Source organism: Schistocerca nitens, chromosome 2 (genome assembly GCF_023898315.1).
Source record: "Schistocerca nitens isolate TAMUIC-IGC-003100 chromosome 2, iqSchNite1.1, whole genome shotgun sequence".
NCBI lineage: Eukaryota > Metazoa > Arthropoda > Insecta > Orthoptera > Acrididae > Schistocerca > Schistocerca nitens.
The window spans coordinates 776,268,579-776,289,797 of NC_064615.1; the positions used below are offsets into that span (position 1 = coordinate 776,268,579).

At 39.4% G+C, this 21,219-nt stretch overlaps 1 protein-coding gene across 1 annotated transcript in view; it reads right to left on the minus strand.

Moving 5' to 3' along the window:
* The window catches only part of LOC126237022 (cytohesin-1), a 208,428-nt gene extending 190,923 nt beyond the window's left edge, over positions 1-17,505 (minus strand). The window contains exons 1-2 of the mRNA XM_049946763.1: positions 17,348-17,505; positions 7,998-8,071 (exon numbers count right to left, since the gene is read on the minus strand). Of these exons, the coding sequence (XP_049802720.1) occupies positions 7,998-8,071; positions 17,348-17,417 (144 nt within the window). The 5' untranslated portion in view covers positions 17,418-17,505. The remainder of the gene's footprint in view (positions 1-7,997; positions 8,072-17,347) is intronic.
* Positions 17,506-21,219: the final 3,714 nt, after the last annotated feature.

Sequence of the window (21,219 nt, forward strand, 5' to 3'; positions counted from 1 at the left end):
TCCCTGGAGCAGTTCCTAAATATCCAGTTAATTTTAACTTCCGAATCATGTTCTTCAACCCTGGTGCGGAAAGACCTCTCTGTATTCCTCTAATGCGTCGATGCTCGCGAAGAGATGCAGCACTATTGTTGTTCTTTTAATAAAACAGCACACTCATGGAAATGCAACTCACACACACGACTGCAGTCTCAGGCAACTAAAACGGCCGTAAGCTACAATTGTGAGAGTCTTTTTGTTCAAATGTGTGTGAAATCTTATGGGACTTAACTGCTAAGGTCATCAGTCCCTAAGCTTACACACTACTTAACCTAAATTATCCTAAGGATAAACACACACACCCATGCCCGAGGGAGGACTCGAACCTCCGCCGGGATCAGCCGCACAGTCCATGACTGCAGCGCCTAAACCGCTCGGCTAATCCCGCGCGGCAGAGTCTTTTTGTTGTGCCTATTTGCGACTCAGCATCTCCGCTATATGGCGAGCAGCAGCTTTCCTTCTCATAATATTATTAGTATTTCTCGTTAAATAATTTATAATTTAGTGCTAGACATTTGCTTATGTAGAGACACTCTGGTTTCATTGCGGTATTGTAATGCATGTGCATTTTATCGTAAATATTTTTTGTGAATCCATTTACACAGGGTGTCGCAGAAGAGGGTGTCTCGAGAAACAAACTGAGGATAGGAACCGTGTCTGGAAACGTCATCCAACGACGCTATAGAGCATCGAAGTTAAAGACGCCAACGCTTGCCACTAGGCCACCCTTCGGTAGCAAACGTGACTTTGTACACTGACGGACCGTAGGCGAAACGTTTCGCACTGTTGTTTGTTATTCCGTGATCGCGACCGATTGCCGGTGGAAATATGGACTCAATCGCTGCATAGACAGCCCTCGTCTCCTACGAATGCGATACTTCGTTGCGTTGGTTGATGACAGATTCGGACACGGGTTTCCTTCTGCTTCTCATCGCTAAACATTTCTCGCGTTTGTTATAATTTTGCGTTCTTAAGTATGATGCAAGTTGCTCTCCAAGAGCACAGGTCTGACACCAAAGCCGCATACACAGTTGGGAAAAACATTGACTCATCGCTGACGGCAAACGAGCAGTCGCCGCTCTGTCCGCTGGTAATTAGTTGAAACTGCGTCAATGGCTATTTCGCATAGTCCGTTACGATTCTGCACAGTTTGTCAGCACTGACATTTGCAACGACGCAAGTTCCTCTGTGGTTAAACTTACTTCACACGCATATTTTCAAAATCTTTGTTTCGCAGGCCAGCAAAACGAAGACGACCTTCTAAACGAAGCACTGTTAACGTCCAACGGTTCAACACAGGCATGTCTGTATCCACCTGACGTAATAGCCAAACACGTCAAGATATAGTGCGTGCCGGCCGAAGTGGCCGTGCGGTTAAAGGCACTGCAGTCTGGAACCGCAAGACCGCTACGGTCGCAGGTTCGAATCCTGCCTCGGGCATGGATGTTTGTGATGTCCTTAGGTTAGTTAGGTTTAACTAGTTCTAAGTTCTAGGGGACTAATAACCTCAGCAGTTGAGTCCCATAGTGCTCAGAGCCATTTGAGCCATTTGATATAGTGCGTTAAATAGCGAGACATATGTATTTCTGTTCCATGTGCTTGTACAAGGTGGTCAAAAACAGTTCCAAAAGCATGTAAGGATGTTGCAGGGTAGATTGTGCTGACAAATAATTGTTCAGAAAAAAAATTCGATACGTTGCGCCATTTCCATGTTAATTAGCATTCAAGTTAGCCTATCACGCCGTTGCCCGCCAAGGACGGTGTCGCCGAACGTGTTCTTTTGGTTTCCTAGAACCGATTAAGACAAGATACAAAAATTGGACATGGGACAGTAATAAGGATCGAATCCAAGCCACAAGCTGGCCAGTCTCGTGCGCTATCATCTACGCTACGAGAACAACTGACAGTAATAGTGTCTGGCGGTCCGCTTGAATCTGAGCGCGTAACGGCTTGATTGGTTAACTTCAATGCTTATTAATTCGGAAACGGCCCAACAAATCAAAGTTTTTTCTTAACAACTGTTTCTCAACACAACCTACCCTGTTAACATCCTTACACGCTTTTCAGATTGTATCTGGCACCGTGTATACATGATTGCTCTAGTTCGTTCCCTATTTTAAGGCGTCGACAGTAACGCACATTCCGAATGCAACTTTCCATTCTGGCCGTAATGATTGCAGTCATAAAAGAGACAATAAACTTTTACAGCACAGTCCTCTTTTCTTAAATTCCGGGAATTACAGAGAATATGACGGCGAGGAATTTGTTCAATAAACAGACAGAATAATACCCAGCTTACGACGGGATCATCCTCTGGGGCACAATTTTATCAGAGCGTTACAAAAATAAATTGCTTTGCATTGACTTTTTCCGGCCATCTGAAAGAGAGGTCTAAAGTTTAAATTTTACTAAACATTTTTCATACAGGCGGCATAAATCTGGTGAAGAGATATCTCGTCTTGCACGGTGTACAAACTGCATCCAAGAACTAAAAGAAATAAACAAAAAATAATACTGGGAATACTGACAAAAAAGAACTGGGCTGTAAGAAGCAGGCCGAACTGAGCAGAAACAGCATCTATAAACAAAAATCTACGTCCATACTTCGCAAGGTGCGTGACAGGGGGGATTTCACGAACATTAACAGTTCTCCTTTTTTTCCATTTGCGAATAGTGCACGGGATGAGAGATTTGATGGTGAAATTCGGCTTGAGTTTCTCTGATTTTTACATGTTGATCTTCCGGAGAGATGTATATTATATAAGAGGAAGAAATGTGTTGCCTGACTTTTCTTGCCGTACGCTTTCAGAACTTTCACGGCGAACGTCTCTGTGTTTCAAACGCATCTCTTACAGAATCTGTCATTGAAGTTGGATAAGCGACCGCATAGAGAAATCCGCCGCTCTTATTTGAATCCTCTCATTATCGTCTATTTGGCTTGTCTGATAAGATACAACATCCTCGTACAGTTGATACCAAGTAGGAGCTGGATAAAAATAGAGCCAAAAATGTACGATGGGTCGATACTTCCTTAATCGAGAGTACGAATGCAGGACGTACAGGGTGTTCACGAAGTCATGCTATCATTTCAAAAACTCATAACACTGAAACTATTACAAAAAGTGAATATTAGTCTACTGTAAAACTTACAGCATTTCTCAAAATTTTTCTTCCATTATCCTTTGTTGCAGATTTGACTTGAAGTGCCTCCAAGTGGCGACAGACCAGGAGAAGGTGCGAGGTGTCATACGGTACACAAAATTCAGATTCGTGATAACAGTACGATAGACATTTCACTACCAGTATACGAGCGCAGCATCGGCAAAACGAGCATAATGAGGTGATTACAAAACAGACACTGTCAAAGACCTTCGATGAAGTGAACGTTCTCTTGTTTCTCACGCATCTATTGACAAAGTGCACGCTGAATTTAAAAGCAGCCCCAGAAGTCAATTCGCAGTGCATCAAGCGAATTGCAGGATCCAAGACCAGCTGTCCAGAAAGTGTTATATAAGTGGTTGCATCTTTTCCCGTACGAAGTGCACATGGTCCAAGCACTGCACCCAAACGATCGACTCTGCGATAGGGATTCGCGTGTTCCATCTGACCTCCATAGATGCTGACATGACTGTCTGAAAAAGTGCCTATTTTCAGATGAAACAATGTTTCAAAAAGAGATCTTTACCCTTATAGAACGTTACCTAATTCAATATAACAGCACGCGTCAAACTTTTGACAGAAAGCCAGAGAAACTAAAATCACTCTGCAAGTCAAGAAGCACCAATACGTGTCACTTTTATGCCGAGTTGCTACCACTCTGCTACGCCCATCTGGCTCGTAGACCGTAGCGTGCAATGAATGGAACAACATGTGGATGACGCACAAGTTATTCTTGAGTTCACAGAAAGCAGTCCTACGGTAAGTAATTTCTAAATACAGCGAATATTACAACAATGTTTGAGACCTTTCCGTTATATTACAAAAGCCGTGATGAAGCGACTGTTGCGATTCTGTCATTGGATTCGATTTAAAAAAAAAAAAAAAAAAAAAAAAAAAAAAAAAAAAAACAACAACAACATTTGCTAAGCAAACTCGCATCCTTCCCTGCCAAACAGACGTATTAATTCATTACCAATTTGGAAAAAAAAGTCAGATCGTGGAATGGATTCCCACAAGCAGCTAGTGCAGCCAGAGTTCTTCGTCATGAAATCTGAAAACTATTTCGTCACTCACCGTTAAAGTAACAGGAACTATCTACCCTTAGAACCTTGGCACTATCTTACTTCGATTCATGTTGTTTACTAATGACAGCACTCAAAACTGTCATCCGTCTTGCGACGAAAATCAACATACTGTTCTAGAAAAACATTTTTAACAAAGAACGGAATCCCTACCTGAATAATGAGCGCCTCAGATAGCACATCTATATGTAACACTTTATGTTGCCTGACCGACTTTTCTTGTATACACGTTCAATTGCCAGAAACGTCGCCAGACACTAAGTCTATGAGATTAAAAAATTCTGTCAGAATTAATCACCAGCGTTATGAACAGTACTATTTTTCTGAACGCACCAAGACGTCTTAGGAAGACACACACAATTTTGCGAACAAAACGGAAAAATCTGCGGTAAAAAGTTGCAAATTTATTTTAACTTTTGTGAATTATTTACGTTTTTTGGTACCAATAAATTTTCTAAAATAATTTATGTGGTTTTGGGCACTTTTCAATCGTGAATGGCATTTAACACACTTCCTCAAACACAGTTGCGAAATAACGGTTTGCGCCTCAGATTGCGCGGATGACACTCGCGCTAACCGACAACAACATGGCAGCTGCAACCCCGCGGCAGATGCGGCGGGTAGCAACGCAGCCGTTCTCGCGTCCTTGCCTATGCGCGTCCTTGTGACGTCACAAGTCGGGAATAACCCCGACACGGCAGAGTGGCACAGTTGTTAGTCACGCGCGGAACGCCGCCTCTCTACCGGGACAGCTCATTACCACGTTTTAACGGCTTTTGCGAGGAATGTTCCCATTATTTAGAGGGCATTGCCGTTACGCGTAAGACTGGGATGCAAAATAACAAACGCACTGCATACGGGCTTTTCGTTTCCAAACACAAACGAGAAAAATCAATAACACATTTACTTCGAGAATGTGAGCTATTCAATGATAGGGTATGACCATATGCCACATGAATACAACTGTCTACAGTCTATTAATTCAATCTAAGTTGTCAGAATCAATGAGGCATAAGTATTTATGAAATGGAGTCACATGAAAATACTAATGGACAGATAACTGTTAATCTCGTTTTCAACTTCGGGCTACGATTGACCAGCGAAGCAAATGGTTTGCTGGTTACTCTTTTCTTCTCCTCCCAAATCTCTTCATTCTTTCGCCGAGGCTCCTTTTTCTTTCCTCTTTCTGGATGATCTTCGTTGTTGTACACTGAAATTGTCAACCTTCATTTGAAATACCCCTTTACCCTAAATATCTCTCTGACTAATGACTGATCCCAACTTCTTCCGTGTCCTTTCTTACATCCTCAACTCATTTGATATGTAATGTAGATGAAGATTTTCTTTGTCAATCTGCGTTCGCTCATTCTTTAGAGAGTTGCCCATAAAACTTCAGCCTTCTCTTGTGTATATTGTCTTCAACCTCCTTCACCTGTTTATACATATCTTCATTCTTCCTCTTCTTCCATGTATCATCGTTTCTTTTTTGCAGTCTTAAGATCTTCCTTAAAATTGTTCTTTCCTTTTTCTCTAGTTCTTCTGTATCTCCTCTCTTATTCAGTTTCAGGCACAGTGAACTAACTGTAAAGTACTACTGGTTTATTAATCGAGGCGTACTGCCTTTGAACTGTACAAGACTGTTATTTTGTTATATTTATTCTGTACTAAATGCTAGTTCTATCTTTCTAGCTCATCCTTTGTTTGATTCTTTATTACGCCCATTCAGTTGGGATTCATTTAACAAGATACTTGAATTTATTTGCTCTCTGGATTGTTCTAAACTCAGTATTCAGATGAGTATCACCTTCATGTTTGTATACCCCGTATTTTATTTTTAATAGAGATCATGAGACCTGTTTCTTATGCTATCTTGTATAGCTTTTTTGAGCATTATTATAGCTGCTTCCTTATCGCATCGCCGGCCAGAGTGGCCGTGCGGTTCTAGGCGCTACAGTCTGGAGCCGAGCGGCCGCTACGGTCGCAGGTTTGAGTCCTGCCTCGGGCATGGATGTGTGTGATGTCCTTAGGTTAATTAGGTTTAATTAGTTCTAAGTTCTAGGCGACTGATGACCTCAGAAGTTAAGTCGCATAGTGCTCAGAGCCATTTGAACCATTTTCCTTATCGCATCATCTGTGAAAACTAAACACTCCACCTCCACACCATACATCTTTGAACCCAAACAGATTCTTCTACTCCTTCTTTTATGACTTGCTTCCATGTTCTCATTAGCTTTGCCAGCACAGTGATAAACAAGTTGGGTAATAGTCCATCTCCTTGACCAACTCCTGTCTAAATCCAATGGGCTCTGAAATTTCCCTTTGGTGATGGTTTCCATTAGCATTTGATATATAATTGCCCTAGTTTTTACATCTGTTCTGAATAGTTCCAAAACACTCAAGAAAATCTGCTGGTCAGCTGAGTCACATGCTTTTTTTAAAGTCAATGAACACAACTATAGTATTTCTACTTCTTATTGCTCTTACTCTGGAGATGCTTTTCAGACAGAAAATCTATTCCATACAAGACCTTCCTCTTCTGAAACCTCCTTGGTAGTCACCTATTTGATGATCCACTTCTTCTATTATGTTTAATAAGGCTTTGGAAAGTTCTTTGTAAGAAACTGGTATTAACCAAATTCCTTGGTAGTTGTTTGAGTCAGTGCAGTCTCCCTTATTGTGGAGTGGGTGTATAAGCATATATTTCCAGTCAACATGTATTTTTTTCCCCAGATGTCAGAAATTACGCGATGTAAGTTTTCTGCTGTCTGATCCCTCAAAATTTAAACATGTCAGCTGTTATTACACCCTCCCCAGGCACTTACTGTTTTCAGTTCTTTGACAATTTTTTATTTCCGTGATCCTTGGTGGGTTTGACTGTGGATTTACATTTGACTGTCTCGAAGTTTAGTCATTCGGCAATTCTCCTTGTTACAATCCTGCCTTTTGGAACAGATACTCGAGTTTGTGATCCCACTGTAGCTCTTTTGAAGCTTCTGTAAAATCCCCTAGAATTATATTGTTTTAAGCCTTTCTTCAGATTTTCTACACCAGTTCCATCATACTTTCTTTTTTCCTCTTTAATAAACTTTGCAGTAATTTTCTTTTGTTTGCTGAATTCATTCCAGTTTTCCTCAGTTTCGTCAAAGTCTCTTGCAAGTCCTTAGCCTGTTATCAAGGGCATCATCACATAGTTGTGCTTCCGTTTCATACTTCCTTTTCAGTCGCTTTTGTTAACAATTCCTCCATTTCCACTCAGTTGTTAATCTTCAGCTTTGAAAAATAATCTTGGTAGATGTTCTTGTTTTGTTTGATAGATTTTTCACACTTTAGTATTTGAGATCTTCCTTCTATTTTGTTGTTGTTATTGTAACATGGTCTAGGCAGTAGGTCATGTCCCAACTATTTTTCTTCCTTGGGACGGCTCTGAAACGAGTAGGCATAACTTTTAGATTGCACTGCTTGCAAAAGGCAGTTAATCTCTTTCGATTTCTGATTGTTTTCGTATCAGCTGGATACTCTTCAACAATGTTTTTGTATATCCATGCATTAAAGTTTCCAACCAAAATTTTAACATTTTCTCAAGGAATTTTGGATGTTTCATATTTAAGTCTTTCCCAGAATTATTTTATCCTGACCTGAGTTTATTCAGTTACTTTTCAGAAGATATGAAATTATGAATTAGAAACATAAAATAGTCTCTGAATTAATGTAAACACTTACTTGTATTTCTAGCAGCAATTCAGTCTTGCGTCTTCTGATGTCAATGAGCATCTTCTGCTGTTCAGGTGTGAGTTCTACAAAAATATGAAAACAATACTAAGATTAACTTTTTTCACTTGGTGAAACATTACTATTTGTTTGAAAGCAATGTTGGAGAAAATAATCATTTGTCTCCATGTTTCATATCAGTGACCGCAGCTATCCAAGCTGATTGCTATTTAGGTAGCTCGTTTCAATTCTCACTAAATGAGACAGTCAATTGTTTCAATACAAATTTAAAAAAGAAATACCTGTTAGTCTTATCACATGTATGAATAGTATAATATTTCTCCATTTCAGCTACCATAATCTAAAGAAAGAAATATTTTACACAAAAATCATAAAATCACATATACGAGCAATGTGATACACAGAAACTCAATAAATAAAAAGTAACTCCAACAGGAAGATAGTATCTCATGTTACAATAGATTACTTCATATCAAAACGCATTACAATCCCAAAAGCAACAGAAACATTTTATAAAGGGGCATACTATTCCACAAATGGAGGTCACAAATAGTGAGAAATAAATTACACAGATTAATACTGAATGAGGTCAACAGAAATGTCAAACAGTTTTTCTGATTACCAGATTCTTTCATGTCATTATGCATCTTGTGTCCTCCAACTTTTCCTATCTCAAGCCTACCCTCTCTCCATTCTTGACATCATGTTGCCCCATTCTTGACATCATGTTGCCTCTGAATTCTTCAGCTCTGCCACCAAAGACATCCTGTGGATTTCTCAAGTTCCTCACCGCCATTATCTTTTAACTTTGCTCCAGCTCCACAAATGTGGCCAAGATTATAAGTGCAGTAGAACAAGCAATATGACATATTCCACAAGAAGTGGCAGATGGGGTATGGCTTGCTACAAACCAGATTTTAGTGACACTCAAGCTATGTAAGTCCAATATTAGCAGGGTGGAAAAACATGGACTGAAATCAGTGGGGAAGGATGAAGAGTTGACTGTCTTATCGGGCGAGAAGGGGAAAGCTTACGCTTATCCTCAATGCTACAGATTATTGTATGAAAGTGGATCTGGTATTGGAAGACTGCGCATACTGGATCCTCAAATGGGATTCGACTTTGGCACTTAGCAGTAAGCCAGGGGAGCTACTAAAGAACACTGGCCTCTATGACATATCCATGAAGATTTAAATCAAGAGCACCTAGGCCACTCAGCTCTCCTACATATAGGTTGGCAACATATTTAACTAAATTATTGGCAACTACAGTTGACCACTGTGGACATCATACCAAGAACTCACAAATGTTTATTAATGTGATAAAGGAGATAAGCATATACGTAAGTCACGTGAAGATCAGTTTCAACGTGGTCTCCCTTTGTACAATGGTCCTGCAGAACAGACACTGTTAGCTATTGGTCACTTGTCGCTTCAATGAAATGTTAAAATCATTTTGACACTTCTTGTCAATCAGTCACTTTTTATACGGTGGACATTATTATGACATGACTGATGGAACAGCCATAGGTTCACCACCGCGACCAGCCAGAGCTAATCTTTTCATGGAGGATTTTGATGAATAAGTGCTGAACAGCGCCCCATTACAGACATCCCACTTCTTCAGATATGCTGACGATACATTTTTATTCTAGCTGCATGGGAGTGAGACAATGCAGCAGTTCATCGAGCACATGAATGATACACATCCATACATAAGACTGACAATAGGGGTGGAGAAGGAAGTTTCCTTTCTTAGAAGTATTGGTTGAATGGAAATCAAATGGACAACTTAGGCACTCTGTGTGTAGAAAACCGACATACACAGTGTTCTAATTCAATGGGTGTAGCTTTCACCATCCAGCTAAGAACAAGCTATGCTGAGCACTCTAGAGCCAAAACTATTTTGGACAAGTAGCACCTCGGCTCTTAGGTTAAGCATCTGATGATCATGTTCCTTCTGAACAGGTATTCTGTCTGTGATATCAGGTCAATGCTGTCAAGGAAACAAGGATGTGACACTGTTCAACCAAGCCAGGTGGACCAACTTGCAGCATTGCTTTCATTCTGCAATGCAGCAGCTAGTACAATACGTAGAGTCCTAAATATGCAAGGAATCAGGCCAGACTTCCGACTACCCATGAAAATTAAAGAAATGTTGCAACCAATTAATAATAATCTCAGCCTGAGAGTACCAGGGGTTTGTAACATCCCTTGCAAGTGTGGCAAAAGTTATGCTGACCAGTTTATACAAACTGTTGCCAATTATGGTGTTAAGCATTTGTGTAACCTTAAATACAGGAATCTCAAAAAATCAGCAGTGGTCAAGCACAGCTGTTAAATAAACAGAAGATTTTGTTTGAACACAGGAAAATTCTTACCCACTCTTATACTGGGACATTCTTATCAAGGAAGCAGTTGAAATTACACTTTTAAGAGCAACCAACTTTAGTACACACACCAGTTATGCACCTAAAAAGGCAAGGGTGCATGCACTTGGTAAACAAGGAGTACAGAGGAACACTTTACCGATCAATGCAAGTGTGGCACTACAAACGACACTAGACAGAGCCTGCAAACATTATTACGGCCACCTTGATATGTGAGCAGTTTCCATGATATCATCACAATGTAATCCAACCAATCAGATGCTGCCCTCTGGCTATAAAAGTGGAAGCCTAATCAGTATCACAACAGTCAGATATAGCCACTGATGACGACAATGATGATGATGATGATGTACGTAATAATCGAAAACACAGGATTTTATATGAATCTGACATGACAAGTGAATCAAGGACTTTTTATCCATCATCATTTACCTTATGCTACACGTAGCACAAAACGTTTGTCAATCTGTCCTGTCAATAAGCAATTTCTGGTCATTATACTACATCCAGATTTTCATTCCCTTATTTATTCATATTTTTTGCATGAAGCTGATCTCTATGTAGTACTGAATGGTTGTAATCAAAGCGAAGCTACTCATGGAGGTCCTATATGGGCTGTAATTATCACATGGCATAAAAAATTGACATACATACTAATGCGTTACTGTGGAACCAAAATATGGTGGAGAAAATATTAGTTCCAATTGTGACCACCACGTGTACACTGATTATATGATGGCATGACACCCACACTGTCATTTGACAAGCCATAATGTGACAGTACGGCTATCGAGGAGAGTGACCATGTGCAGTTAGCGAAACTGTTTTATGTGAACGGCAGCAATTAGTTCTGTACTGAGAGAGTATCACCATTTAAAGCAAATGAGGAGGGTTCATTAAATGGTTTAAAGAAGATGATAATGAAATTCAAACACATGGGTGGGCTTGGTGTGGAACCTGAAAGAGAAAGGCATCTTATCCTGGTGGAAGTGATTGACACGGTTGCTGTTGCTATAAGTGACCATACAGCAGATGCCCTGGGTAGTGCTAGTGTTTGTGCAGTGTCATGAGGATTGTCCATCCCATAGTCAACAATACAGAAAGTTTTGCAGCTTATTTTACATTGGTATCTGTACAAGATCCAGACAGTGCAGCAACTGAAACCTCATAATCCACAGCAAGGTTCTGAATTTGGTCTTCAGTTTCTGGCTTGGATCAAAGTTGATGACATGTGGCTGGGCAATATTCCATGGAATGACAAGGCACATTTTGCACTACAGGATGCAGCGAATATACAGAACTGTCGAATTTGGGGTACTGTTAAACCGTGTGTTGTGCACAAAGAGCCACTACACTCACCGTATTTGACTGTATGGTGTCGATTCACAAGCACCTTTATTCCCAATCTGTTGTTCTTTGAAAAGAACATACCCAGAGGACCTGTAAGGTGTACCCTGATGTCTGCACATTATGGTGTCTTCCCTGCATAGCAGGCAATTCTTCCTTTAGAAGAGTGCAACTGTGTGGAAACCACTTTTTACATACTAGATGGGGCAACATTAAATGTCAGTCATTCATGAACAATCTGCTTAATGCAACCTTCCACAGGCATGTTATCTCCAGATATGCATGGCAGCAAAATCACCAGATTTGAATCCAACTGACTTTTGGCTCTTGGCATACATAAAAGAATACATTTAGCAGGGTCATGTTCAGCCTCTACCTGATCTGAAGGCCAATATACAGGAACATGTTATTCAGATTCTACTGTAATTGCTGCAAGCAACTGTTGTTCATGTCAGTTTATGGATGTAGCAGCTTATCACCGTCTCCAGTGCTCATATTAAATAAATTGTGTAAGTGGCACTTAATAATAAAATCATCATTTGACCTCCTCTGTCTGCATCTTGTTCCAAAGATATTATATATGGAAACATTTCTATACACCTTTCTTGCATGCACAGTGCCACACTAGCACATGGTGGCCAAAATGGCTCTGAGCACTATGGGACTTAACATCTATGGTCATCAGTCCCCTAGAACTTAGAACTACTTAAACCTAACTAACCTAAGGACATCACACAACACCCAGTCATCACGAGGCAGAGAAAATCCCTGACCCCGCCGGGAATCGAACCCGGGAACCCGGGCGCGGGAAGCGAGAACACTACCGCACGACCATGAGCTGCGGACAGGTGGCCAAAACTGGAATTAATTGTTTTTCCAGTGTAAATGGGTTCTGCATTAACGCATTAGAATATCTACCAAGTTTCACTGCCATTTGATAATTATACCCCACACTGGATCTCTGTGAGTAGCTGCACTTTTGATTATAACCACCAATATTATCCAGTTTCCTCGTCTTTTATGATTTCTGTTCTATTCCCATATTAACTGTTCTCTGTGATGCTGATTTATAACTGAATCACAACTGCACAATGACAAAGTGGATACAGAGAGGCCTACAGATCTTTCATTACCAGTAACAGTGCATATGAAGAAATGTTGAGAACCCTTTTTGAGTTTTGAAAGAATTTGGATTAAGTTGAAGGTATATCCTAAACTGCCTGAATAGTAAAAAATTGCTAACAAAATTAAAATTCACTAGAAATTGTAAATGTATATGGAGAGCAAATGGCAAATCAACATTTTTTGGCATTAAAGAGGGATATGCAAGACAGATACGCTCTACCTCTAGTATTTTTCACAATGGTATCTAATTAAAAAGCTAATAAGAATATCTAGAAGACTAATGATGAGCTAAATTGTCTGTTGTGGGAGGATGCTGAAAAACAGACAAAGACAAAGAAAAAGGCATGCAAAGATATTTAAATGTTTTCATCTTTTTATTTCATTTTTTTTTAAGTAATAGATTTTCAGTTGAAAAATGCTAGATAGTATGAAACTTCAAGTTACTGTTACCAGTCTCTGTTTATTTGTCGCCAAGACAAATTGCGAAGTTTTAAACCTCCATCATCACGTGAATTTACATGTATTAGTATGATGTGTGTATTGCATTACGATTTTGGGCTAACTTGTGGCTCTGTCCCCAGTGGTCACAGGTTCCTTTCCCCATCATAAGTTTACATTTAATATGGAGACAGTGCCACAAGTTAACTCAAAATCATAACACAACACACACTTCATACTAACATGTATTTATTCACCAGATGATGGAGGTTTATACCTTCAAAACGTGTCATGGAGATAAATAAACAGTGACTGGTATCGGTAGACTTGTTGTGTCATTTGATATGAATAACAGTCATGGCAAAGCCTAACCTAAAATGTTAGCATTTAAATAATGAAACTTAACAATATTAAAAACATGTCAGCTTTGGAATTAACCAAACACTTAAAATTTTGTGGACAAAGAGAGTCAACTATCAGGTAATACACAAGAAGGCCAAAGAAACACAGAACTTCTTTGGTACAAACAACAAAATGTAATAACATACAGAAAAACATTAACTATTCAACATCATTAATTGTAACTCATTGAATGATATATATGTGATCTGGGGTAACAACCAACAGCAAAAATTAAACTATTTAGAACCTTGCATAATCAAACAATTACGGATGAAACAAGATGTACGACAAAAAAGTTTATCAATCTTTTTAAAAAAGTGCTTTTCTTTTGACACATTCATATATCTTCCTTCCGTGAAGATAGGAATAAATTTTCCTTCTGATATGGCAAGAGAACTCCAACTTGAATATATTCAAATGCAGTTCTAGTATTACGTTAAAATCCAGTGGTCACTGCATTCTACAACATTTTTACGGAAACAAAGGATTGATTTTCTGTTTTGAAATGTTTCACATGATTATCTGGTTCATCACAACAGGAGAAGCTTCTTTCAGTTTCATTTTTCTTTTGCCCCCCCCCCCCCAATCCAGTCTGATCATTACTAATCCAGTTGATTTTTCTTCTCATTCTGATATATATAATGCCCTGGACGGGTTCAGCAAAACCCAAGTGGATTACTCCTAGTGTGAGGTTTGAGTGACCTAATTCCCCCCTCCCACACACAAACAAACACAAAACTGATCATTTGTCTCCAGTCAAAACCTCTTTCTTCCATGAAAAAGTTCCAAAAGCTAGAAATGCTGTGATTTATTTTTAAGCATCTCTATTGGTTGTACTAGCAGTTACACCACCTGAAATATATGCTGCAACAACTGTTCAGATACAAAATCCTCTCCTGGGAGGGGGGGGGGGGGGGGGGGGGATTACACGGTCTTTGATAAACTGGATAGATACGTTGGCATCAGCTGAACATTTAAAGCCAGGTAAATTCCTATACTGTAGCAATGTCGCAACATAATTATGTTCTGTCAATATGTTTTCGAATACAGTATGCCACCGAAAACATTATTTATGTGAAAAATGTTGTTTCTTTATAAATGTTGCAACATTTTACACATTTCATAGGGACTAACATTGACACAGAACTATTCTTTTTCAATAAATAATCTGGAACATCATCAACTCCACACGAATAAGATTTTGTGGTTCTTGCAATGTCAATACTTTTTTTTCCCAGTTACTGAGGTCAGAAAAAATAATCTGTGTGACATTGGGAACAACAGTTTTGCATGATTCCTCCAAACAGATTATCAACGATCTTTGAAAAATGCTGGTTAAATCACTCAAACATCTGATCTCCATCTGAAATTTGTTTCAGTTAGCTGCAGGTATTCAGGTGCGTCCATTTTGCTTTGGTTCCTATGGTACCAGCATCAAATTCAGAAAAGGCCACACTCATACTACCTGAGTTTGCAATATACCTATAGTTTGAGGTCTGGTTTGATTTTGATAGGATTTTGTCGAGGACCTGTTTATACTTTTAAAAGTATTTTTGGGTGTAGACTGGCAAAACAAAGCTTAAAAGACAATTTGATAAAGATGTCAGTAGCATAAGGTGTCTCAACAGTAGAGACATTATATCTGTTCCTCTTTCCTGTTGCTAAGCCATTCAGATAGTTAACAAAAGAGTACCTTTAACTTAAACCTTTTCTAAGATCACAGTGACAGTAACTGTTGCCATATAGGTTTTAGTAGCAAAAGACTGAAGCTGACGGACTATAAAAATGAATTGTGATGTATGACGTATCACATGAAGGTGAAGCAACAGCTTTGTAAAAGATTTCAGAAGTTAAAAATTATAAACAGTGAGTGGTTACAGTTTTCTAATGGTCCTGAATTATCAGTTGTAGTAAACGGCCATGGATCAGCCTACAGACAAAAATAGTTATATTTAAAAAATATATTAAATGAACATACAATATAATATTTAGTGGAATTGCCTGAAGTTCAGTTTAATTGGACATGGTTCTGTTATTCATCATCTATAGCTATATATCTCTTACACATATCCGGTTTAGCAACTCATTTTACAAAAGGAAAAAATACAGAGAGACTGGCCATTTTTGAATAGCAGTGACTTAATTATGATGGAGATGTGTAACACACTGACTGCTGCACACTTATTGATGAAGTTTCACGGCCAGGCCAGGCACACAGCATTAGTTTGAGGCTCTGCATGTCCAGCTGTGGTCACAATGTGCCAGGTAATACTGTGACTGCCAGCAGTTAACATGTTAATGTAATACATGTATCTGTGTCTTCTTTCTTGTTGGATGACACATTTAGTCTAGATTTCTATGCATTAATACTCACTCTTTTCTACTCAGAAGCAATACACATCTTGTTGGAGAAAGAACATTGAATAGTTCCATGTCCTTCACCTCAACATCAATAAATTAATTTTCAAGCAGTGACAATAATATCTAATAGCCTATCTTATTTAAACATATATGTAAGTTACAGGTTTCTACTTCAATTCATATGTGTTTTTCGGTTTTAATATAATTATAAATGGAAAAGAGCTACATAGTTTTAAATACAAGACTGTCAGTCTTTTTTATAAGAAAACAAACAGCACTCTGTCAAAAAATACAGGGCCCGATTCTCTGTCACTTTGACCCAATCTTATAACATGCCTCTACATGTAGCACAATGGACAATTTTTGATTCAGATAACTTGCTGACATATGGGATCTTGTTTTTGTTTTATTAACCGGTGTGATTAGTTTCATGCGTCAAAAGACACCAGGCATTAAAGACAAATTTGATAAGGATGTCATCAAAATAACACCCATACTTTTAGTTTTATGTCATCTAGTACACTGGCGTAATACTTAAAATGGTGCATACCAATATGTCTTTTTCATGGATACCTACTACTTTTGAAACAACTGCACAAACATGTGGATGAGCAAGTTGTGGATTAGATGTACGAAAAATCATCACAGTTCTCTATTACAGTAAAATACAGTGTGATGAGTTACTATTTAGGATCGAAAGTTCTATATAATAATAGCTCATGACCAAAAAATGTAAAGTATTTGTATTATCTCAATCACAAAGACAATAATACAATCAGAAGTTTCAAAACTCTATATATATATTTTACGATTCGCTTACAGATGAACTGCAAAGGATATATGAAATATTATTCAAGAGTTTAATGCAAACATTGCATTTGTCTCAAATTATGACAGCTAATAAATTCAGCACGTTCTTTATTGTACATTAATAACGAACTTGGGGGTCACAATACGATCATCAAATGTTCAGTTCGTATCCAAAAACAAATGCTTAGAACAATTTTTGAACAGACTACACGCTCCGCAATTTTGACAGATGACTTCCAAGAACGAGTTGCAGAGTGCGTGACAAGTATCAGCTGTATGTCACGGACAAATTTCAATATTTGGTGTAGACGTAATACACAACAATGTATTGGCGTTTTAAGTTTATAAAGGGTGCTAGATTTGACAACAAAGTGTTTAAAATAGAACAACAAGGTTTAAAGGGGTTGATCAATAGCTTTTATGCCATTAGCGTGAACATTATGTCACTAGACTTCTCATTACAGCTCACCTGTTAAATTAAACGTATCGGGAACATGCGACGAAGTACTCATTTTTAAGGAATCAAATTCCTTCCACATCAGAAAAACAAACGCATAAAAAACTGAAATAATTTTACGTAACCATTAGCTTTCTTCCACACCAAAGATGTTGCAACGGGAATTGTAAAAAAATTGCTTACACCAAATACATAGTACTATCTGTGGGCGTCTTTAGCGCGCCGTGTGGCGTTCTCTGCAACTAATAAGCTGCATGCCGCATGGCAGGATTTTCAAACACATGCAGTGCAGTCAGTCAGTGACGTAGTGTGTGTGTGGCATAAAAGCAAGAAGAGCCACAGTAAATATTTGTGTGTTAACTAGCGAAATGATGATCCGCGGGTTCAAATCCCACTCTCCTACGCTAGTAGAACAACAATAAATTTTTGTATGTCTCTAGAATGAAATTTTCACTCTGCACCGGAGTGTAAACTGACATCAAACTTTCTGGCAGATTAAAACTGTGTGCTGAACGGAGACTCGAACTTGCTCGCAAAAGGCACAGGTGCCGAGTTCGAGTCTCGGGCCAACATACAGTTTTAATCTGCCAGAAAGTTTAATATCTCTGTTTTAACGACGAGAATGTCATCCGTGGTCGAAATCTCATACTCCCACACTAGTAGAGCTACAGTAAATATATGCATGTTAACTCCAAAAAATGGTATTCCGTGGTTGGAATCGCACACTTTCACATCATCAAATACAATGGCTAGAGTAACTGTCTAGTTCTAGATTGACAGCTGTTCCCTGTTGTCTTCCACCCATTCGTTGCTCATGTCAGCTGGACTGGCAGAGGCACCCTGTAGTATCATTGTGATAGTTGCGACCTTGCTTGTCGTAATTTACTGCGTTCCTCGCAGTTTCTTGCCTTCGTCACATTGTTTAGTCCCCGTGTTCCTGCAACCGCCTTCTCACGTTGTCACCGCCGTCGTCTTCCGTCGCTGTCATCACCGCCCCATCGTCCCGGACATCTCTGCTGTCACCCCTGCCACCGTGGCGACACTTTGTCGCCTGCCGCTTGCTAATCTCTCGCAACTCCGCCTCTGCACGGTACCGTCGTCCTCCCCGCCGCTTCGGCTGCCGCCCACACCACTAATATTCAGATTTATTTAGCTACCTCTGATCATGCACAGGATACAGTTTTCGTCATTTTTTTTAGCTACTTCTGATCATGCACAAGATACAGCTTTAATCAGGTATATCTGCATGAAGTGGATTCACAAGCACCTTTATGCTCAGACATTTCTTCTTTGAAGAGACTACACCGAGAGAACCTCTCAGGTGTATCGTGAGGTCTGCACGTTGACAGCACATTGTACAGCATTCCTGCTTTGGCGCAACTGTATGGAAACTATTGTTTTCACACAAGATGGGGCAACACCTAATGTCGCTCACCAATGAAAGGTCTTCATAATGCAACCTTCCAAGCACATGTACTCTCCAGAAGTTTTCCAAATGCATGGCCTGCAAGATCATCAGGTCTGAACCCATGGGTGACTTTTAGGTCCGGTGATTTCTAAAAGAACGTGTTTAGCAGAGTCATGTTCAATCTATACCTGATCTAAACGCTAGTATACGGGAACCCATTGCTCACAAGCCACCAGAAGTGCTTTGAACAACTGTTGATCACGTTGTTTTACGGATGCAGCATCTCTCAAACTCATATTGAACAAATAGTGTAAGCTGCAGTTAATAATAAAATCAATACCATGCCTTTCTGAATTCTTAGAGCTTCTCTGCCCATGGGTCGTTCCTAACCCACACATAAGGAAACATTTCTATAAGTCTTTCTTGCAATCATGGCATCAGATTTGCACCTGGCGAGCAAAATCGGAGCTAATTGATTTTCCAGGATAATGCATTAGAATATCTACCAAGTTTCACAGTCATACAATAATTAAGTCCACACTGGATGTTTGTGAGTAGCTGGTCTTTAATTACAACCATTCAAGCACATACATTAGCGACAAGTGAACATAATATATAACACAACAAGCATCAGTAATAACTGTGAAGAGAACTCAAAGGAATGAAAAAAATCCTAAGCAATATACTGTACATGTGCACAAAACATTAGCAACTGCACTGAAGCTTAGCCATAAAATGAATATAACAACCCACTTTATAACAAAAAGATGTGCACAACAGCTAAACTAAAAAGCTAAAGCGATGAATCACTATACGACACAGACAATCAATGAATTAAGAAATGCAAACAAAAGAAGAATGATGAGACGCCCTGCTAAACCCGCAGGACAGGACAGGTAGTTTAAGTTGTGGAAAGGGGCCAAAATAAGTGGCTGTCAGTTACACTCGAACATACAACCTTTTATTTGATCAAACATTACAAGAGCCAAGATTTTTTTTTTATTTTTTTTTTAAACACTGCTTTAGTTTTGGAACTTAATTAGCTGCTGAATGCGGCATATAATCTCATGCCTTAAGGGCAAGACCACTTTAATTTAAAAGCAGCTGAAAGCCAATAACTTAAAGCTCAACCAAAATCAGGAATTTAAAAGGGAAAGCCTTATCTTAAAACAGTTTCTTAATTAGGCTGAAGGCCCAGACCATCTGATGCCTTAAGGACAAAACAACCTTAATCTAAAAATCAGCTAGAAGCCATACAAATACAAACAACAAGAACAAACAAGAAAAGGCAGTACACTCAAGGACGCTCAGAAGTTCCGGGGGTCGGCCTGGAATTCAAACACTAACGCTTGCTTAGGTGAGACAGGCAGTCGGCCCAACCATTGTCGATGCGACGACAACCCAACCTACAAACAGTCAGCAGACCCACTGACAGGGTAACCTCTGCTTCACCCGACCAGCATACAACAGGGAGTTCAATGGAACAACGTAGAAGGTATTGGCACCCACAACCAATTATACATTGAGCTGTCAAACTACACACCATGCTGGACAGTGACAATACAATAAGGAAAACTCGCTGCATGAATTTACATCAACGGCCAGGACAGGTAACCGGAATGTTAATGGCCACAAGGCAGAAGATTCCACTGGTGCACTTCAATTCAAATAACCAAGTACAGTTAAACTCCACTGGGGGGTGGCTAAAATTTGCCAACTTGAAAACACATGTTGCTGCTGGCAGGAATATCCCAACAGCCGACAACATACTCCAAATGACACAATGTGAACAGTCATGACTTGCTGGTAGATTAAGTCAAAACTCAACTTTCATGTCCAGGATTGGTGAGCCACGAACCCCATAGCAATGGGAATAGCACCAAACACTCCGACACCACATAGAGGCCGCCAGTGGGCCCGGCCAAATCATGCGCTGCGGAGATTTCCTCACTACTCAACGCCAACCGACCAACTGTCCGCACACAGCCCAACTGGAAACTATAAGCGCCAAGCCAAAGATAGTCCAAGGTGCAGATATTGATACGCACCATTGCTGCCATCCACAAAAAGAGAGGATAACAGCATAATCGTGATAACTGTGGGAGACTAGACACAGAATAGCAACCAAGGTTTAATCCAACACAGAGCATGAGCCAGCCACAGCTCAAATGGCTGTTAATTTGAAATGGAAAGATTAAATCAAAATAAATTTACTTTACAAAGTTTCTTCTTAAAGGGAGAAGTGAAGAAACAGGTATACAATAGAATCACTTTTCTCATTAGCAAAAACAAAGTAAAAATCCCAAATGTCAGTCTACATCTACATAGATACTCAGCAAGTCACATTACGGTGCATGGTGCAGGGTACCCAGAACCACTACTAGTCATTTCCTTTCCTGTTCCTCTCACAAATAGAGAGAGGAAATAACGACTGTCTATATGGCTCTGTATGAGCCCTGAATTCTCATATTTTATC